This window comes from Columba livia, chromosome 8 (genome assembly GCF_036013475.1).
Source record: "Columba livia isolate bColLiv1 breed racing homer chromosome 8, bColLiv1.pat.W.v2, whole genome shotgun sequence".
Taxonomy (NCBI): domain Eukaryota; kingdom Metazoa; phylum Chordata; class Aves; order Columbiformes; family Columbidae; genus Columba; species Columba livia.
Genome location: NC_088609.1, coordinates 5,939,660 through 5,958,402, shown reverse-complemented (window position 1 = coordinate 5,958,402; position 18,743 = coordinate 5,939,660). Strand labels below are relative to the sequence as shown.

Below are 18,743 nucleotides of genomic sequence, written 5' to 3'. Positions count from 1 at the left end.
TATTGTTCCAAGTGGACCCAAACCAGTAAATCAGCTACTGCAACTCAAGTGGGGAAATTTGTAATTGACCAATCAGCTGTCACCCAAATGCTAAAATATTCTGCTGTTTAGAGGCAGAAAGTGTTTAGAAAAGGTCTTGGACATGCCTAGAGCAGCACCAAACAGGAAATCTAAATTGAAAACTCAAAACCAAGACCCTCTGTGGCCTATTCCCATGCAGCGTTATCATGTGCTTTTAAGATAACAACACTGAGAGTCTCTGGTCCCTACATAAAGAGTATTTCCCAAGCTTTAATCTAAAGTTCAGCCTTTGAAAAGAACTTTTTAGTCCCTTACTAATGTATAAAGCCACAGAATACTAACAAAGCTGATGCCCAAATAAGTTATTAAAAGAAAAACGGAAATGCCAGTTTTGGACAGGTTTGTTTAATCTGAGCTCTTAACTGGTAATTGGTAATAAACAAGGACAAAAATTAGAGTATAAGAGTCTCCTCAAGTATACACAAGTATCTTTAAATATTCAAAAAAAGTTGCAATCAATACAAATCTTACTACACATTGAAAATAAAGTCATCATAAACCTTTAGCTGAGGCTTTTCATCTTTTCCAGAAGTGTCCTCTGATTGCTGATGAACCAGGACAAATTCTTCATTAATTAATGTGGATACAGTTTCAGGAATCCTACTGGCTTTGCTAAATGATGTTTTGACTTCCATCTCAGGTCAGTATTCTCCTCCTACCACAAGAACCTAATAAAGAAGGAAAAATATTAAATAATTAGTTTAGAAGCTGTAAACAATATGTTAATAGAGCAATATGAAGCTATTGTGGAATACCATAACACTTCAAGTTATACAAATGTATTATATTATATTCTGAAGAATAATTTTCCAAAAACGGAATATCAAAATGCATGCTCTCCACATAACATATTTAGCAATCGACTATGACAAAGTTGGGTTTATTACCCTTTTTATCCATAGGTGATGAAGTCAAAGGTGATACTAAACCACAGTCACATACTTCATAGCAAGTTTTTCTGAAACCACTCACAACAGAATTAAAATTAAACACTTAAAAAAGAAATTAACCACAAAACCAAAACAACAAAGCTAAAAATATTATGGAAACCGCGAACAAGCTTTCCCTTGCCCACACAGCAAAAAAATAAGCCCAGAAACAAACACAAAAAGGGGGCGACATAATGATTAGCCTATACAAGTTCATATAAAAATGCAGAACCAAACCCACTCCTAGCACTTCAGAACGAGGACAGCTGCTGCAGGTATCCACCAGATACAGCATCACCTATGCTAAATCAGAATGTCTTCCCTGATTCCTTAGGGAAGAGCTAGAATGAAGAACACAGTATATTAGACTTCTTATATTTTAAATGTATGTATGTTTTTGTACTTTTTACACTTTCTGTGTTAAAAAAGAGAAAATGTCTTTTCAGATAGACTATAAACAGCACACACTTCCAGATATGGTCTATTTCCATTTCATTTTCCTGAAAGCCACTCCTCTGGCTGAGCGCTGGGATTTACTGGGCCTGAGGCTCAGAGGTCGGCAGAGTCACATACACCAGAGGGGAAACAAACTGTCACCTCTGCCAGGCTGGACAGTGCCCCAAGACGGGCAGCTCAACAAACATGTTCTGCCTGGTGAGCAGGGCCAGGTTCAGCATCCCATTGCCTTCCACAGCAGTGCCAAGGTGCAGAACTGTGCCGTGCTCGCTGTGCCGCTCACAGTGCCGGAACATCAAGGGATCAAGAAAATAATGCAAATTTAGTTTTAGCTATAGGGAGCCACAAATACAGCACTTAAAAAGAATGTGCATGTTCTCCACCATTCTGAACAGGCAGGACTTAACACACTGGTCACAAGTGACAGTTTAGCAACTTCGGGCCAAAAAACAAGTGTGGGAACTAGACTACTTTCAGTACAAAAATATTTTGCATCACTTTAGAAACTACAGTCAACATGTTTTTGCTCTTTCAAAGACTTGGTTTGTCATAATCATTTATATGTGCAACTCCACGAAATTATTTTCCCCCTCCTCTTTTTGTGCTTACTGATGGGAGAACAACATAGGTACTTCAATATAAGATGGTCTACTATATTAATTACCAAAAGACAAATGAAAGCTGCTAACATTAGCATATCACCAGTTCTTCCTTTCACAGCAAAGAAAGAACTGACAGGCACACTGTGAACTAGGAAAAGTTTTTTGTAGCAATATTGTTATAATAAAGCCAGGGAAAATGTAACATTTGTCAAGCCAAAAAAAAACACCTGTGATAATGCAAATAGAGAAGCATACTGATGTATAAAATATTTGTTCTTGCCCTATGCGGACAAAGGCAGCTTAAGAGAATTCCTACTTCCTAAATTTTAATCTGACAGACAAAGGAAATATTAGAAACATGAGATGACTTCAAGAAGCTTCTCATTCATATCAGACACTTAAATGCATACCATACACACTTTTGCAATTACATCTGAGTTGTAAGGCCTATTATATCCATAAGTGTGTACTCCAAGCTTGTCTTTACAACCAGCTTAAACCACCACATCCAGTGCAGACACACACCTTCTTCCATGCATGACTATGCTAACTGAATAAATTACTCCAGAAGCCCTAATTGCAACCTTTCATTACAGCCCACTCCAACCTGCCATCAGCATTATTCACCTGAATGCCCTCCATCCCACTGCAGCCAAAACAAAGCCACATCAGTTTCAGTTTAGTAGTCAAACACAACACAAACAGGTCAGACATGCAGGGAGCGAATGCCTCAGCCAGAAGAATGCAGCTCTACACTCTTAGCTCACACAGTTACAAGTCTACACACCACTCAGGTCTTCTGCTAAAACAGCCTTTGATGCCCATGCCGGAGAACTCAACATACAAAAAATTAATAGCAGTGTTCTAGATCATTCATGGAAACCGTGTGCACTAAAAATTAAAATATCAGTGTGTACAGACTGCTCATTTCCTCCCCCATTCTAGTCACATGCTATTCAGAAAGCAAAAACTGTACACAGTATTTTATGATCAGTCTCTGATCAAAAACAGTTTTAATGCCAAAGTACCAAAACTCACAATCAAGTCATTTTTCAAACTAAACAACTTGAGTAAAATTCATGTCAGAGTTTAAGAATAAATCTTTCAGACTCATTAAGATTGCGGAGATTTATACCATCTTAAGCAGTAAGCTACTTAAAGGGAGGAAGTTTCTACTTTTACGTTATAAAGGCACATCATCTATAATTCAGGTAAGCACTTCTGAGGAAAAGCAGTAAAAAGAATAAAAACCTATCTGAAAAACATCATGCATTATGGTTATTTGAGGAAGTGAAAGAGCAGAACATCTGAAAAGGGTTTTTATGCTTCAGTAACAAGAAAAGAGACACGTGCATTCTGGACTTTCCAGTCACCTCCAGTCAGGAGATGGTTCTGTCACTTCCCTTTTGTCATTAGTTTCAGACCTATTGAGGACTTACTCCTTTTTTACTCATTACTGTGTTATACACTTGAATGCCTATTTTTTCCTATGAAAGTTAAAGAATAAATGACAATGTCACCTATTAGACACATACAAAATCTGAGAACAGACCACTACTACTAACTCATTACTAACTCTCATTTTTTATCATCCTTTCTGACAAAAGCTGAAAGTTAAGAATGTAAGAACTTCTTGATTGCACTAGTCAGAACATGCAGACAGATATACAGTCTACAATCCTGTTTATTCCCTGAAGTTAGCAGCAGACAGACCTGGAGCTGAACGCTGCCTCAGAATACTGATGAAAGAGGTTCAGCATTTGCTTTATCATTTTAAAGTTCCTGGGAGGGCAGTGACCAGCAGAGAGGGGCTGAGAGGGACAGGAAAGCCAGCAAACATACTGCACCTCAGCTACTTTTGCAGGAAGTCCAGCTGCTTAGTTCAAGATGCTTGTGCAGTTTAGCTCCAAATGAGCAAATGTGGCCAGGGTGTGAAAACACCTTCTGTTCTGCCAACGCTGCTCCAAGGATTGAAACCTCGGACCAGATGGTAACTTCCCAAATCACCAGAGCCAGGAGTCAGGATGACCCTCCCAACAACACCTTCAGAAAGGCGACAATAAACTGTGCTTTGAAAGTTCTCTTCACACGAAAAAATACTGGGAAGTATGAGCTACTACCGCAAGGAAGTAATTTCTACAAAAGAAGTATCTTGAACAGTCATGCTCTTTCCTATAGAGAAGATAATGTTTCCTCCACACTTTGACGAACAATACCACAAAGAAGAAAAATTCAGAAACCCAGCAACAAATACAGAGGAGGACTCAGCTAAATAAACGTTATTATAACAAAATGACTAAAATTTTTTAAAGGAACCATTTCAGAAAACACTTTCTGGCAAACAGGTCTTCAGACCAAAGGATTCTGGAGATACAAAGTAATTAATCAGACTTACCTACTTTTAAAAGGGAGGGGGTGGGTGGATCTTGCTCCAAAAAAATCTTAAACTGTAGGTGTACTACAATGACTAAAGAAAAGCTGTTGTTTTTCTCTGTGAGCTTTATTGTGTAGTTTTAGTCAAGTCACTTCATCTCTTTGCTGTACTTCACTTTCTAGTGTTTTGCTTATACAATCTCCTGGATAAAAGCTAATTAACCATACTACTTGGAATACAGGTGAATCCAGGTGGATTCAGCACTGAAGCAGAATAAGGGACACAGGACAGAAATGCTCCTAACTCCTTCCCTCCCTAACTTTTCCATGTATTTTGTATTGAATCCAGACATTCAAAACCACATTCCCTACAGAAACACAAATATCCAGGCAGTGATGGATGTCCATGGGATTGCTGGGCAGAGGAGCTCAGGACAGGGCACTGCTGGCAACACAGTCAGTGGCACAGGAGAAGAATCAAAGGTAGAGCTACTGACTTGCCAGAAGGGAGCTGCTTTGCAGACCTGATCAGATTCAAAAACTTCCTCATCAAACTGGTCCCCAAATGTAAATACCACTTTTTACATGAACCAGTCTTCTGAAGCAGTTACCAGACATTTTTGGATTTACTTCCAGTTTATGTTCAACAAATAGTTCAAAGTTACTACGCAAGTTTGCTGTTGGTTCAGAAAAAAAACCAAAACAAAACAAACAACAACACAGAGGTGTGACAAGACAACAAGCGAGATAAATGTTCAACTATCTATTTTCAGTAAGCAACAAGAGGCCTGTTTTAAAAGGAAGTTTCTTGCCTTCTTGAAAGAAGGTAATCAAGAGCAGGCTAGTTAATACTTTCCTGAGAGAAACAAAATTGGGTCCTGGATTAAACACAGGCTTTCAAAGCCATACACTTTGCCTGATTATCTTAAACCTCGAATAAATACTGGTAAATAAGTTCTACCTATTTTCAGAATTGAAGTTCCTCAAGAGAATCCCTGGGACCTTCCTGAAGAGGAAGGTCCAATGCAGCTACACAGAGACTCAGCTTTGCTAACAGATGTCTGAAGTACAACTGTGCACTGAAAAGCATGGTTTATTCCCTTTTTGGAGCCACACAATACAATGCGTGGCAGCAAAAAGAGTATTAAGCTAACTGAACTTCAAATCATGAGTCAGATTTCTAGTTTCCTGAAGTGATGTGGTTACAGCCTAACTTGCTACTTAGGGAACTGCAAACTGGGCAGACACACTTAGACACACACAAATAACTGAGTGTCTTGACCACAGCATCTTACTTTTAAGACATGTGTCAAAGCTGTATGTTACCATAGCTCTCACCCCATGAGCTTGCTAACTTTAATGAGGCACGCAGAGCTCTCACCCCTGTGTGCTTGCTAACATTAATGAGAGGCAGATCTTTCCCAGAAAGCTAACAAATACACAAAGCTTTTACCCTTTCAATGCTTTTTCACTGAAAGACTAAACCACTTAATAAAATTCCTTGCTATATCATATGTTGAAGCAGCACAGATAACCATCTCTCCAAAACCTTTTCCCCTACTGATTGAGTGGACACATACACAGAAGAAAATCCTAGGTGTCATAAAATAGATTTGTTTAAATCTCACTGACAACAGCAGCACTATAATTTTATCCTTAATCTCAAATTCTCTTTGTATAATCTCTATTTAGGAAGCTAAGTCTTTATGTTTATTCTAACTACCATTTTATTACCCACAAATTGTTTCCCAGTGTCTTATCTCAGGCAGTGAAACATTATGTAAAGCACATACAGGAAAAACAAACTAGCATTTACTTGGCTTACTGTTTCCCAGGATTAAAATAAACCTAATACAGACAGATGACTGCTGTATCACTATATTTTAAAATACATATATGTATATAAAAATTATTCGAAGTCAAAAAAACCCAACAAATAAACAGAAAAACCACACAAACACGAAAACAAACCCAATCCCCTACAACTAGAAAGTAACCACACGGCTTATTTTGGCAACACCATCTCCTCTGTGAAAGCAAACATCTCCTATGTATTCAACAGCAAATAATTAGTCTGTTCATGGATGGCAAACTGTTTTTAATTGTTGTACCGGGTGCCTAGATACAGAGGTTTTGCAGACTGTTTTTACACATCAATCTTACAGCCAAACAATAACAATTTAAGGAAAACGTCTGCTTTCTTTCAAAAACATACTACATCCATATCTTCTCAAATTCTAACCAGCACTTTTTCAACACATCACATTATGGACACCGAGACATTTATTCTAAAGGAAATAGCTTTCCTGACTTGAATCTCTGAACTACACAAACGTCACGGAGCCACTTAAACATTACAAAGATTTGTCGTTTGGAGTCGCTTGGGGAAAAACAGTGGTTTTGATTTAACTTTAAGACCATCAGTGTGAAGAACCCTTCTAGAGGCATGGTAGACATGTGGGTGGTACTGAACCCGAGCATGACTCAGGCAAGGAAGCAGCTGACATTTACAGCCAAAGAAACACCATCTCTCCTCTTCAGCAGAGGTCATCAATCTCAGTCAGCAAAAGGCACAAAGGAAGATGAGAACCGAATTTAAAAACAAAACAAACCTACTGATCTGAACTCCTAAAATATACATATTGGGTGGAAGAAGCATCAAGAACATCAGATGAAATATGGGTCCAGATAAGTGAAAGAATATCGGGTGAGCTGTTAGCTACAAAGGCAGATGGGTGCTGCTTTTTGTTTCATTTGTGGAGTTTGAGCAAATAAAATCAGGGAGGACAAGCTACCCCTAGACAACACAGAGTTAAAAATAAGGTGGGGGGATTCTTTTTAACAATTATTTAAACAATTTTTCATGCCTAAGATTTGTCCACGCACAGAAATAAGTTAGTTGCATAAGAGACATCAGTTGAAGAACAGATTAACATACACAACTCTTGCTGACACATATTAATTTACACTGTTTACAAGTATAATCAATGCTAGCTAACCCAATTAGTGTTTAACCAATTTAAGGAAATATTTTATATTCTTCCAGTTAAAAGAAAAATCTTTCTCCCTACCCTCTTCCAAAAAGTACAACTTAGAAAGAAGTGTAAATAAGAAGGCTTCTGCTGCTCTAAAGATGTTATCAGTTTACCTGTGTATCTTTTTAAAACAAAACAAAACAAGCAACCTCAATTACATGTCAGGTTCTGGCAAAAAGGTTTACTCAGTAGTCTACTAAAATTTCAAAGAACTAGCTGAAGTGCACTAGCTCATTCTGCCTCAAGGATGAAGCAAACAATGCACATAAAACAATCCTAGTTCACCTTCACACTGTTTCCCTGCCATCAACTAAACACTAACACATCAGCTTCTTGAGCCAGTAATTAATTTTTAACTTTGGAAAATACAAAGTAGCACCAAGAAGTATCCAATCTTTCATAGCTAGAGTTTGGCAAATTTGGTTTCCTATATTTTTTCATTATTACATGATGCTTGCAGGCAGCACTCAAACCGAAACCAAGCACCAGCCGACCTCAGGAACTGTATGGCCATTCACTCTAAAACATAATGACCTATATTCCAGAAGAAAGCAGTAGCACAAGACAATTGTTTTTTAAAAGAGATTATTTCATGACAAACATTTTTTAAAAGAGATTATTTCATGGTTTATCCCTTAATAATAGAAGTAAAAGTGTTGGTCTAATTTAGCCAATGTAACAATCTCTCTCCATTAAATACACTGAATATTTTGACCAGGTATTTTCTCCACAAGCTATTATTTCCAATGAGAATTACAGGACATAAAGCAAAAGAGACCATACGGAACAGCAGCATGACTCAACGCAGCAGTGATGCAGGGTGCCAACCTTTCTCCTTGCCAAACAAGTGCCGTGTAAAGTGTCACTTTTGACATCAGTTAAAAACACAAGAAATCCTAATTCATTGCCTGGCTCCCACTACTTTCAGGGTTTCTAAAATCCTTGTTCCCCAAAGCCAGAACTATAAGTTACAACAATTGTTATCTTGAGATTTACAACATGCATTTTGGGAACATCAGGTTTTGTAGATTTAACTTGAAACCACAATGTTTTTTTTTCTTAACCACAGAAATCTACCTTTACACAACCAACCACAGATGACATTGCTATATATTTCTCAAAAACTGTTAAGCTGTAGTCAGTCCAGCACCACACCATGGGATGGACTAAATGATGTTTTATACTCCTAATCTCATTTTCTTTAGTTATTTTCCTTTATCTTAAGCTTTTCATTCTAGTAGTTGTCAAAGGCAATCATAAGTTGTAAATTAATAACCACACCAGATATTTTTTGTATTATTCAGCCACAGATTTTCCAAAATCACCAGGACTATGAGTTTGGATTTGACGGCCATACAGACTTCTGCTTTTGTATCAAAACCATCCAGTTTCAACAGTGCACCCAAGACTTCATAGAGAAGAAAATAATTTTCTTTATGATATGAAAAAAAACCCCAACCTTCTTGTTAAAAACAAATACTTCCACATACATTATGCACTTAAAATCCTTTAGGATCCCAGCTAAGAACTCGTCATTGAAAAACTAAATATTTAGATATAAAATTAAAAGATGGAGAGAGAAATTAGTTATTTTAAAGACCGAGGTTAACTGAAAGTGAAACCTTATGAAAGTTAAAGTAACTGTTACATATTGAGAAATACAGAAAGGTGTTCGTGACAAAGCCACACTAAATGACCGTCTTTCTAACTACCGTCTCTCTTAGTCCTATGCATGATGAAGTGTAGTGGTTCAATTAGCATTCTAATTTTTATTTGACCATTAAATTGTTATCGCCCTCTGCATGCCGGAACTAATCTGCTGACATTCCACATTTCTACAGCAAGTTTTTAATAAACACACCCTACAATGCAGCTCTACTGCTAATTTCAAAGGCCTTGATAGGTTCTAGAAAATGGAGAATGGAAATCCACAAGAGACAATCAAACTGTTTCCTTAATAGGAAAATGAACTTCCACTGGTAAGAACAGGTCAGTATGTAATCAGATATACCCAGTACTAATAGACCACTCTATCCCACCTAATCACATTAGAGTAAAATATAAAATATTAAAAAAGGCTTTCCTTCCCTTCCTGCTTTTTCCATTTCAAGTCTGAAAAATCAAAACAATTTGCTCATGTCATAGATAAAGAGGAGAAACACAGTTTGCCCTCAACCTGCAGATGACTCTTAGAAGTTTTCCAGTGTACCTAAACTCTTCTAGGAACTGGTATGAGATGCACATATGAAAGTTTCTGAAAGGCATATACAAACAAATGACATAAAATTTTCTAAATTTAAACAGAGCTTTCTTTTTTTTTAATGCCAGTGTGTTCTTTGAGAAGATTTCTCTGTGTGATCAACTTCTCTAGCCAATTTATTCCAAATCCATTCTGTAATTCAGGAAGGAACTACTGCTTGGAAAGGTACTATGAAAAAAAGCTAATCCCTATACAAAAGCCTGTTCATTCAGTTAATGAGCTATTAAGAATATTTTACAACTCTGACAAAGTTTACTAGATCTAAAGGAAGCCCTCAAAGCTTTGTGATCAAGTATCTGAAAAATCACACACACTTCTGTTGCATTACTTGAAGTTACCTTCAAATCTTAACACAGGAATGGTATGTGTATGTGCACATACACATGTACACATCTCATGCTGGCAGATGGCATACAATCCTGATTTTCAGAAGATGCTCTGCATAGTGTTCCTTTCCAAAACACTTTTCATACCAAGCCCTGGAAAGTTTGTAGAATTTCTTAAGCTCAGAATTTCCTCCACACACTGCCTGAAAAGGGAAATGGGAGATACAAAGAATACATGTGCCCTTTTCCCAAGACACAATTTTTCTTCATCCGTGACATCCACAATGACCAGAATTAACTTTTCCTCCTAAAGGATAAAATATATTAAAAAAAAAAAAAAAAAAAGTCTGTGTAATCAAAAGACAGGTATCATATTTTGATCACTCTAAATTCTTGTTTTAAAAATGCCTTGAAACCAACAAGTACATCTCAAAGTATTATAGAAAAGACTCATAAAATAACAGAAAGCCACCTTTAACCAATGATTGCAAGAAAGAAGGTTTTTCAATAGGTAAATTAATTTGTGGCTGCCAAACAAAGTGTCTGGTTTATTTTAGCACCTTTTCTCCCAGTAGCTAAATCTGGTAAGTAGACTTGATCTAAAATATAAACTCTATGTTAAAAACATCATGACAAAACCACTTTTTAGATCTGTCTTATGGTTAAAATACTACTGGGCTCAAAGAAAAGCAGATGATTTTTTTTTTAATTAACTGAGCCTCTGGGCCAGATCACTGTTATCTAGATCTTATGCACCTTTTTTATTAAATTGAATGATTCTCATTTATTATATTTGGTGTAAGCTAATCTAAACCAGTCTATAAAATGTCAGAATAAGGGGACGAGGTATTTAAAATAATACAATATAGTTGCTCATATCATAAGCAAGTGTAACTGCAAGAAGCTTGCACAAAGCCATGACAGAATTCTCATTAATTTTCTTGATGCAATCATCTTGTCTAACATAACCCAACGATCATGAATAAAACCAACATTTGTCTGCTGAGACAGGCTACCCAGAGCACCTTGAATGTTAAGCATTATACTATACTTCTTATTTGATAAATTCACCTGCCTGCACAAAACAATAAAACCTGCAAAGACAAAAAGCTGTATCTATAACCACTATACCTTTTTTCTAAATCACTGTCTCTTATCTCTCAACGTTTAAGATAGCTTCCCAACTTTGTTTTACTACCTGTTTCAACACAAGTAAGACATGATTGTCATTAAATGCAGATAATGAAAGCTTACTATCAATGTTTACATACTAAATGCTTCCGCAAAATATTTTTACTTCCGGAAACAAAGAGAGGAAGTTACAGGCAACCAACGTAAAAGATAAAATTCACAGAAACGTGAAGTAGTATGAAAGGTCACGTTCTACTAAGTAGTTATATCAGCATACCCTTTCCACAACAGCATTGTCAGCATACTACCTTGGTCTCCGTTAAGGGAGATGTTAAGTTCTGAAGTCCCTGACCACAGTACAAGCCAGCACAATGACAAACACAGAGCTGCAAGGTCACAGCTAACAAAGGTGGGCTACCCCAGCCCACCCCAGAGCCCAAGCACTGCAACGGGTACAACTGGCATCACCACGGAAACGCCCATGGAAGATGGAATCACTTTACAATACAAGGAATCCAAACCCAAAATACGAAGTGCAAGCTAGATGAGCACACAGCCAAATTAAAGCTGAGTCTTCAACAAGCCAAACAAAGCACCCAAGCTCCATCTGCACAAAATCAAAAGTCAGCTGGCTGTTCAGAAGCCTTCAGTAAAACAAGTGACACTAACTGCACATCTGCACAGCGCAAGATCATCTCATTATGGCTCCTCACATGAATTTTCTGGGAAACATACAGAACAATGCAACTGTTTCTTCAATACTCTACCATGCAGAATCACAGAGGCCAGGGAGAGAAACCTGGAGGATCTGCTGGAACAAGGATCGCTTGTGTTTGCCTTATTATGCCCTCAGATTTCTCTGGTTGCCATCAAAAGCTAGATACTAAACTATATTTCCATCTGTCCCCTTTATAGTCAGTCTCGCTTTCTGATGTCTCAATATGATGAAAGAAGAATCAGAAAAGGGAAGCTATAAGGGTCAAAGACAAATTAGCACTCATGACAACTATGGGGAACTTCCAACTTCACGTTACTCTTTTGAGCCTTGACAAAGTATTTTCTTGGACATTTTGATTAACTCTCTTCCCTCACACTTTTTATATATCCCTATAGCAATAAACAGGAACAATTAACATTCAAAACAATGTAAAAATCAATTATTGACTTTTGTACCATGGCCTTAGTCATTTTCATTCCTTACTCTTATTTCCTCAAAATCCTCAAACAGTTCTCTCTAAGAAGAATTCTAGCTAGCAGTTCCAAATTTCTTGGAAGTTTATACTGCCGACACTAACCGTTAACAATTAGAATCAAGTATAATGAGAATAAAAATACCTTTTTATGACAGAAGTGTACATTATGAGCAAACACAAACTCTGTCCACATGAACAGAAAGGACTAGTATTTCCAAGGGCTCATCTCCACTGCACCGCCTGATCGGAGTTCCAGTCCGAGATTTACTCCCAGACCAACTGCTGGCACATATAAACAGTTGTATTTCAACTCCATTGCTGTTTTGCACTCCAGTGCTCACAGCCACTTAAATCCAAGTGGAAAATGTTGATACTTAAAAGCTACAGATATTTCAGTAATATCTTGAAGATGCAGGAGGTGAAGAACTGCCTGAAAAGCTGCAACTTCTCCCACCTTCTCTGCTGAGATTGCACATGTATCCGGGCAGTCACACACAACAAGAGATAGACACCTTCAGTGACTGACTGACAACCAACCACCGAGAAGAAAAGGAAGATTAGAGCATTTCTTCAGCCACTTCAACACTTGAGTACACAAGCACCTATGTCAACACAATAAATACACAGAGGGCAGACAAAAACAAGCAGCTGGGACTGGGGACAGCTCGTACTTATGCAGCACTGCCACCAAGTTACTTGTGAGAGTTTTCTTCAAAATAACAGGAAATAATGAAAGTATACAACAGTGGAACCAAATAAAACAAAGGGTTCATAGAATAGGAAAAAAATCCTTTTTCTGACACAGGCATTTCAGATGGCTCAGTCTAATCCATATAATCTAGTACTTGTTTCTCAATAATGTCTGAAAAAAAAACAAAACCAAACCAAAATAAACAGGCTCCTATGAAAAACTGTTATCAGTTTGCAGCATTTGCACTCTGAGTAAAGGGATATATTCCAGCACCTTATTTAAGAACAAATTTAAAAAACCTCCAAAGTATTTTTGCAAACTTATTTTAAAAGTTTAGCCAGTTACTGAATTTCTCCACCTACTTCTACATTACAATTCTGGATCTTGTATTTTGTATCATCTGAATATAGACACACAATGGCAATGCATCAGATTGGGATTATTTGCATTTTATTTTTACTCTCAGCTGTCTGCAAAGGCCTGAGAACTGAAAAGGCATAGCAGAACCTCCACTCCAAGTTAAAATTTTGGGAGGGGAATGAAGAGTTTGACAGCAAAATGAAAGAAAAATCTAACATACATACATACATTTTTAAATTGTAACATTTGTTAGAAATACAAATATGTGTATACAATAAGTGTACAAAATACACAAATACGGGTATTGGAACACAGCTGAGGACCACAGCAAAATAATTTTGTCTGATTTTGGAAAAAACACAATAACAGTTTGCATACACAACAGAAGCACAAATTAGAACCATCTTACTTATTACGCTGAAATAGTGGATAAAGAGACTCTGGATCTCTACAAAGCAAAGTAACCAAGTAAAAATACCTAAATGGAATGACTTTGATCTGTTTTACACTGGAGAAGTTTCAGAAAGTGCATATTGCTACAGAATTTATAATAAAAATATTCAAAAATACCTAGAGACATGCCACTATTATACCGCTGTAAGGCCATAACCTGAGATTAGTAATTGTACTGAATAGAGCGTAAAGCAGTGTATTTCAATATAACTACTTTTTAAATAAAACACTGCTGCAGAGAGGGCGGTGGTGCGTTTCTAGTTAAGGTAGAAACCTTACAATAAAAGGATCTATTTGCCTAAACAGCAGTGAAGATTACAAAAATTAACAATTAGCTCACAATAAAATTAAATCCTTAGAATAAGATTCTCAGAGAAAGCCCTTAACTTTGACTCTTTCCAAAAGGAAAAATAAGGTTAGCCCATCAAATGCACAGACAAGTGCAATGGATGAGCATCCGTAATATGCTTCCCACCCTATAAAAATCTGGTGGTGTGTCCTAAGGTACATATAACAGACATGACCTAATTAGAAAGGTCAGCTATGCTAGAATTGAAAGTACAGCTACTTAACTTCATTCAGCACCCTGAAATTACAGAGGTTTAAGTATCACTTATCACTAACAAGAACTATAACTTCAAGACTATTCCATAACTACTAAGTAACCGTCCTCTGGAAACTTTGACCTCTACATCTTGCAATACAAAACTTGCCATATAGAAGTTTTGGGAAGAATAAAACAGCAACAGCAACAATAAACCAAAGATAATATAAGAGACATTCTGACAACTGCATTTGCCTGCCAGAAAAGACCAGGGATTGGTCGTGAATGATATATTACTCAAAACTGATTCCTTATAATAAAAGGATTACTACAACACAAGTTTCATAGCGAGTGTTGAGTAAGGCCTTTTTTGTCACATTCTCATCCATTCCACTCCTCATCCGCATCACCAACTTACTATACGAAGTTGAGTGAGTTACTGCACTTCTAAGCCCCACAGCAATATGGAAACCATACTCAGCCACTTGGCAAACGGCCTTCAAGATCCACTCTTACATTCAGTCAGTGACTGAAATCCTGTTCTGATCATTTACTGGTTCTTAAAAATACCATTCACTTCTTCTTCTGCCCTTTGACCTTTTATTTCCTATTTAGAAATCATACAGGAGCTACTAAGAATTTGAGCAATTAAGCCAGAGAGTTGCTCACCATCACTAGTAATGAGCTCCACCATAAAACTAAAGATCACACTCGAAAGGCAAATGTGCACACCGACATTTTACCATAAACAGCAGCAGTTACTGAGCATCGTTTTGCAGACAAATGTAACTCGACGCAAATACTTTCCTACTATATTAGAAAACAACTCAGAACTCCCAAGTATGCTAAAAAAACATATTTCTAGACCAAACGGATGACCTATTCAGACAGAAAAGTGAGACCAGTACCTGGCATACCTTGGCCTACAACCAAGGCTTTATCTTGGTGCTGCTAAGGTAACAGAAGTCCCTCAGCACAGATCACACCAGTTAAGAAAATGCAGGCAAGGTCATGCAGAAGGTTTAAACCAACTAAGAACTTTGGTTTAAATTGTTTGCACAGAGTATAACTCAACAACTCTCTCCCTCTCTTTTTTTGTTGAATAAATGAGAAAAAAAATCCCCCATTACACACTTAAAATGGCTCAATTTCAAAAATTTTTATTGCAATAATTTCTAAAAGGAATTTATACATCGACAGAAAAACACCAAATGAATTTCAATTGAAAGCACTTACATACAGACTGCATTAAGCTAAATATTTATTCAACCATCTTGCTGCTAATTATCAACATCTCCTTTTTATCTACAATGCTCAAAAAGGGATAGGCATACACTGAGGCTGTAAATCGCTACTTGGCATTAATCATTTTAATTATGGCCAAAGAAAAAAGAGGTGTGGTTCATTTTTCTCATTGTTTTGTCTCCTTGGCACCACAGTACAAGTTGCACTCTATATTTTAGACAGGACTTACTCCCATATCACAAGAGTTTGGTTATGCTTATTGCTTAAGAGGAACTGACATCTTTTCATTCAAACATTTCATTCCGAGGGTAGAATAATTTATTAAAGAAAACTTAAAAATATTTATTTTCGAAGTCTCACACCTTTCTAGATATGGAAGGGTAAAATGAACCAGTTCCGATCTCTGCTTCAGAAGCACACAGGAGGTAGAAGCAGAAAGAGGCTGCACAAGAGGAACACTGACACAGCTGTGCATGCAAGGACAGCATTGGGGAAATCAACATCCAGCTGCAGCTCAAACTGACAAGGGATGAAGAGCAACAATCAGCAGCAAAAGGCAGGCTGAGCAAAAAGTGCTCCCTCTGCTCCCTGGGACAGGGGACCTGGTAGCAATGGAAAAAATTCACATACTCAATACCTTTTTTGCTCTACTTTTCATTGGGAAGGTCCACACACAAGCCTCCCAAAGCCCTGAGCCAAGCAGCAGAGTCTGCTGGAGTAGAGTCATCCCCAAAAGAGGACTATGGAGTTCGGAAGCACTTCAGGAAACTGGAAATACACAAGTCCATGGGACCAGATGGGAGGTATCTGAGGGTCCTGAAATTACACTTGAAACATCTTACTCTCCATTAAAAGGACACCTCTATGAACCTCAGTGTTAATGCTTGAAATGTACATTTTAACTTGCACTTAGAAGGCAGAGGCTAAAATTAATTGGGAGAAAGTGAGAGCTATTACAACAAAGATGAGTTTAGCAAGTGGTCAAATGGGAAAAGAAACACCCAGTGTTGCACTTCAACACATTTTTGCATCTACATGTTTAAGAGTGTTGCTCCTTTTGGTACAAAGATCAAAAATGCCAATATAACATACATCAGTACATAAAATTGGTATAACTCAATGACAAATTGATCTGGATTGTAAAGCAATTGTTAGCCAAGTCTGAAATAGCCTTCCCACTATAGCAGAAGTAATAACAATATACAACTGATTATTTTTAAATTAAAGCTGGATAAACTTACAGAAGTCCCTATCTAACAATGCCCAGATCATTCCTTACAATTAATGAATCAACAAAAAGTCTAGAGAGAAGAAAGGATATACAAGGGAGAGAGCAGAAGACAGCAGCTGCTTCTGTGGATGCACAGAAGAGAAACAGAGAGGTGGCTCTTAAAAAGCCATAGTCCATTTAATGTTGCCAAAAGTTAATAAAAAAGAAAAACAGACACCTTCACAATCAAGGTAAGGCAGAACTGAGAGCGAGCTCCTACCACCCTTACTATCCTTTGCTAACTTCACCGCAAGTGGCATAAGCAAATAAAAAACCCAGCAGTAGTGCCTTCTTATATTAACTTACTGACCATAAAATCACAATCCAGATAAGCACATCACCCATCACAACTTACGCGACCATACCAGGACTGCAGTTACACACTCCTGCCTACCAACACACCTCTTCCTTCTCTGGATTGAGACAATGTCTGTACGACTGGGCAAGCAAGCTGGTTCAGGAAGTTGTTCTAACCAAAAAGTAACTCAGAGAGGGGAAAAAAAGAAATAAAAGTACTGCTTTTTGACCAGATCAATTCTCTTAATTCACTTCCTAGCTGTGGAAGTCCCATTGACGACACAAGGGAAGGTGCGGCCACAACACAGATTGTCTTCAAATGCCGGGGAGTACGCACCAGGAACTAGGTTTTCACAGAAAGCCACATTATGCCCTAGATCTTTTTGCAATCCCCTTGCTAACATGACCAAATCTCAGTCAGTGAATCACTTTTTAAAGGACTGAATTCTATTTTTAACCAAGCAACACATTTCACTGTAACCATCTTAAAGAAAACACTGCAGAGTACTTCCAAAAATGCTCCAGTTTAGCTTCATTTCTTACAACACTGGAGTCAGTTTGTATTTCCTGTGTGTAAATATATTTGTAGTCCCTTCAAGTTTACACTGCAAACTAACCTCTTCATTAGTATCATTAATACCATACAACCCACATAAACAAATTGTTTTATTGACTACAATTCTACTTAAAACATACACACAGGCATACCTTGCAGAACTAATCTTAACAGTCCTAGTTAATCTTCATAAGATCTGGAGCACAAGTCAATCTGACAGGCACTCAGGATTTTGGCCTATATGACAGAGATTTAGACAGCACCTTTCCCGAATTTAAAGGGGTAAGAAAATGCTGCCTGTAACATCACCAAAATCCCTCTTTGGAGACAGAAAGGACAGTTACCCTTCTCCAAAGTTTTATTTGAAAAGTCACCAACATGGTTATGAGACCACAGCCTGACAGTGACAGAGTAAAGCAACACTTACCCAAGCAAGCAATTTCTTGTTTGCGGCTGGATTTGTTTCCATTTTAAAGAAGAGATGACACTTTAAATATTTTTTCCCCCTTTTACACAAAATAATAGATGCATACATGCACGCAGCTATGAAATATGATAAGTTATGATTTATCTACAACACAAGCAATCTTAACAACAGAGTTTTGAAAGAGTGACAGTGAGAGCAAAGTACACGGCACACTCCACGAAGTCCCAGGTGAGCAGAGCTGCCCAGTCTATTGCATTCGGAGCTCCAGACCCGCTTCAGATGGGCTCTGCAAGCTTTTGAAGCACCCTATGTAAAGAAAAGGAGTTTGGGACCGGGTCACAGCTAGGGAGGGCCTGACTGTGGAAGGAGGCTTGAGAAAAACAGAAAGAAGAGAAAAAAAAGAGAAAAGGGGAGAAGAGGAAAAGGGGAAGGAAAGGAGGAAAGGAGGAAAGGAGGAAAGGAGGAAAGGAGGAAAGGAGGAAAGGAGGAAAGGAGGAAAGATCCCTGCCACACA

General features: G+C 37.6%; 1 protein-coding gene across 19 annotated transcripts in view; it reads right to left on the bottom strand.

Moving 5' to 3' along the window:
• The window catches only part of RABGAP1L (RAB GTPase activating protein 1 like), a 245,480-nt gene that overhangs the window by 211,586 nt on the left and 15,151 nt on the right, over positions 1-18,743 (bottom strand). For 18 of the 19 annotated variants that reach the window (XM_065070826.1, XM_065070831.1, XM_065070830.1 and 15 more), the window contains one exon: positions 582-749. In XM_065070826.1, coding sequence (XP_064926898.1) covers positions 582-716 — 135 coding nt within the window. In that variant the 5' untranslated portion in view covers positions 717-749. Of the gene's footprint in view, positions 1-581; positions 750-17,304; positions 17,330-18,743 lie in introns of those variants that run through there. The other variant, XM_065070834.1, reaches the window with a different exon arrangement.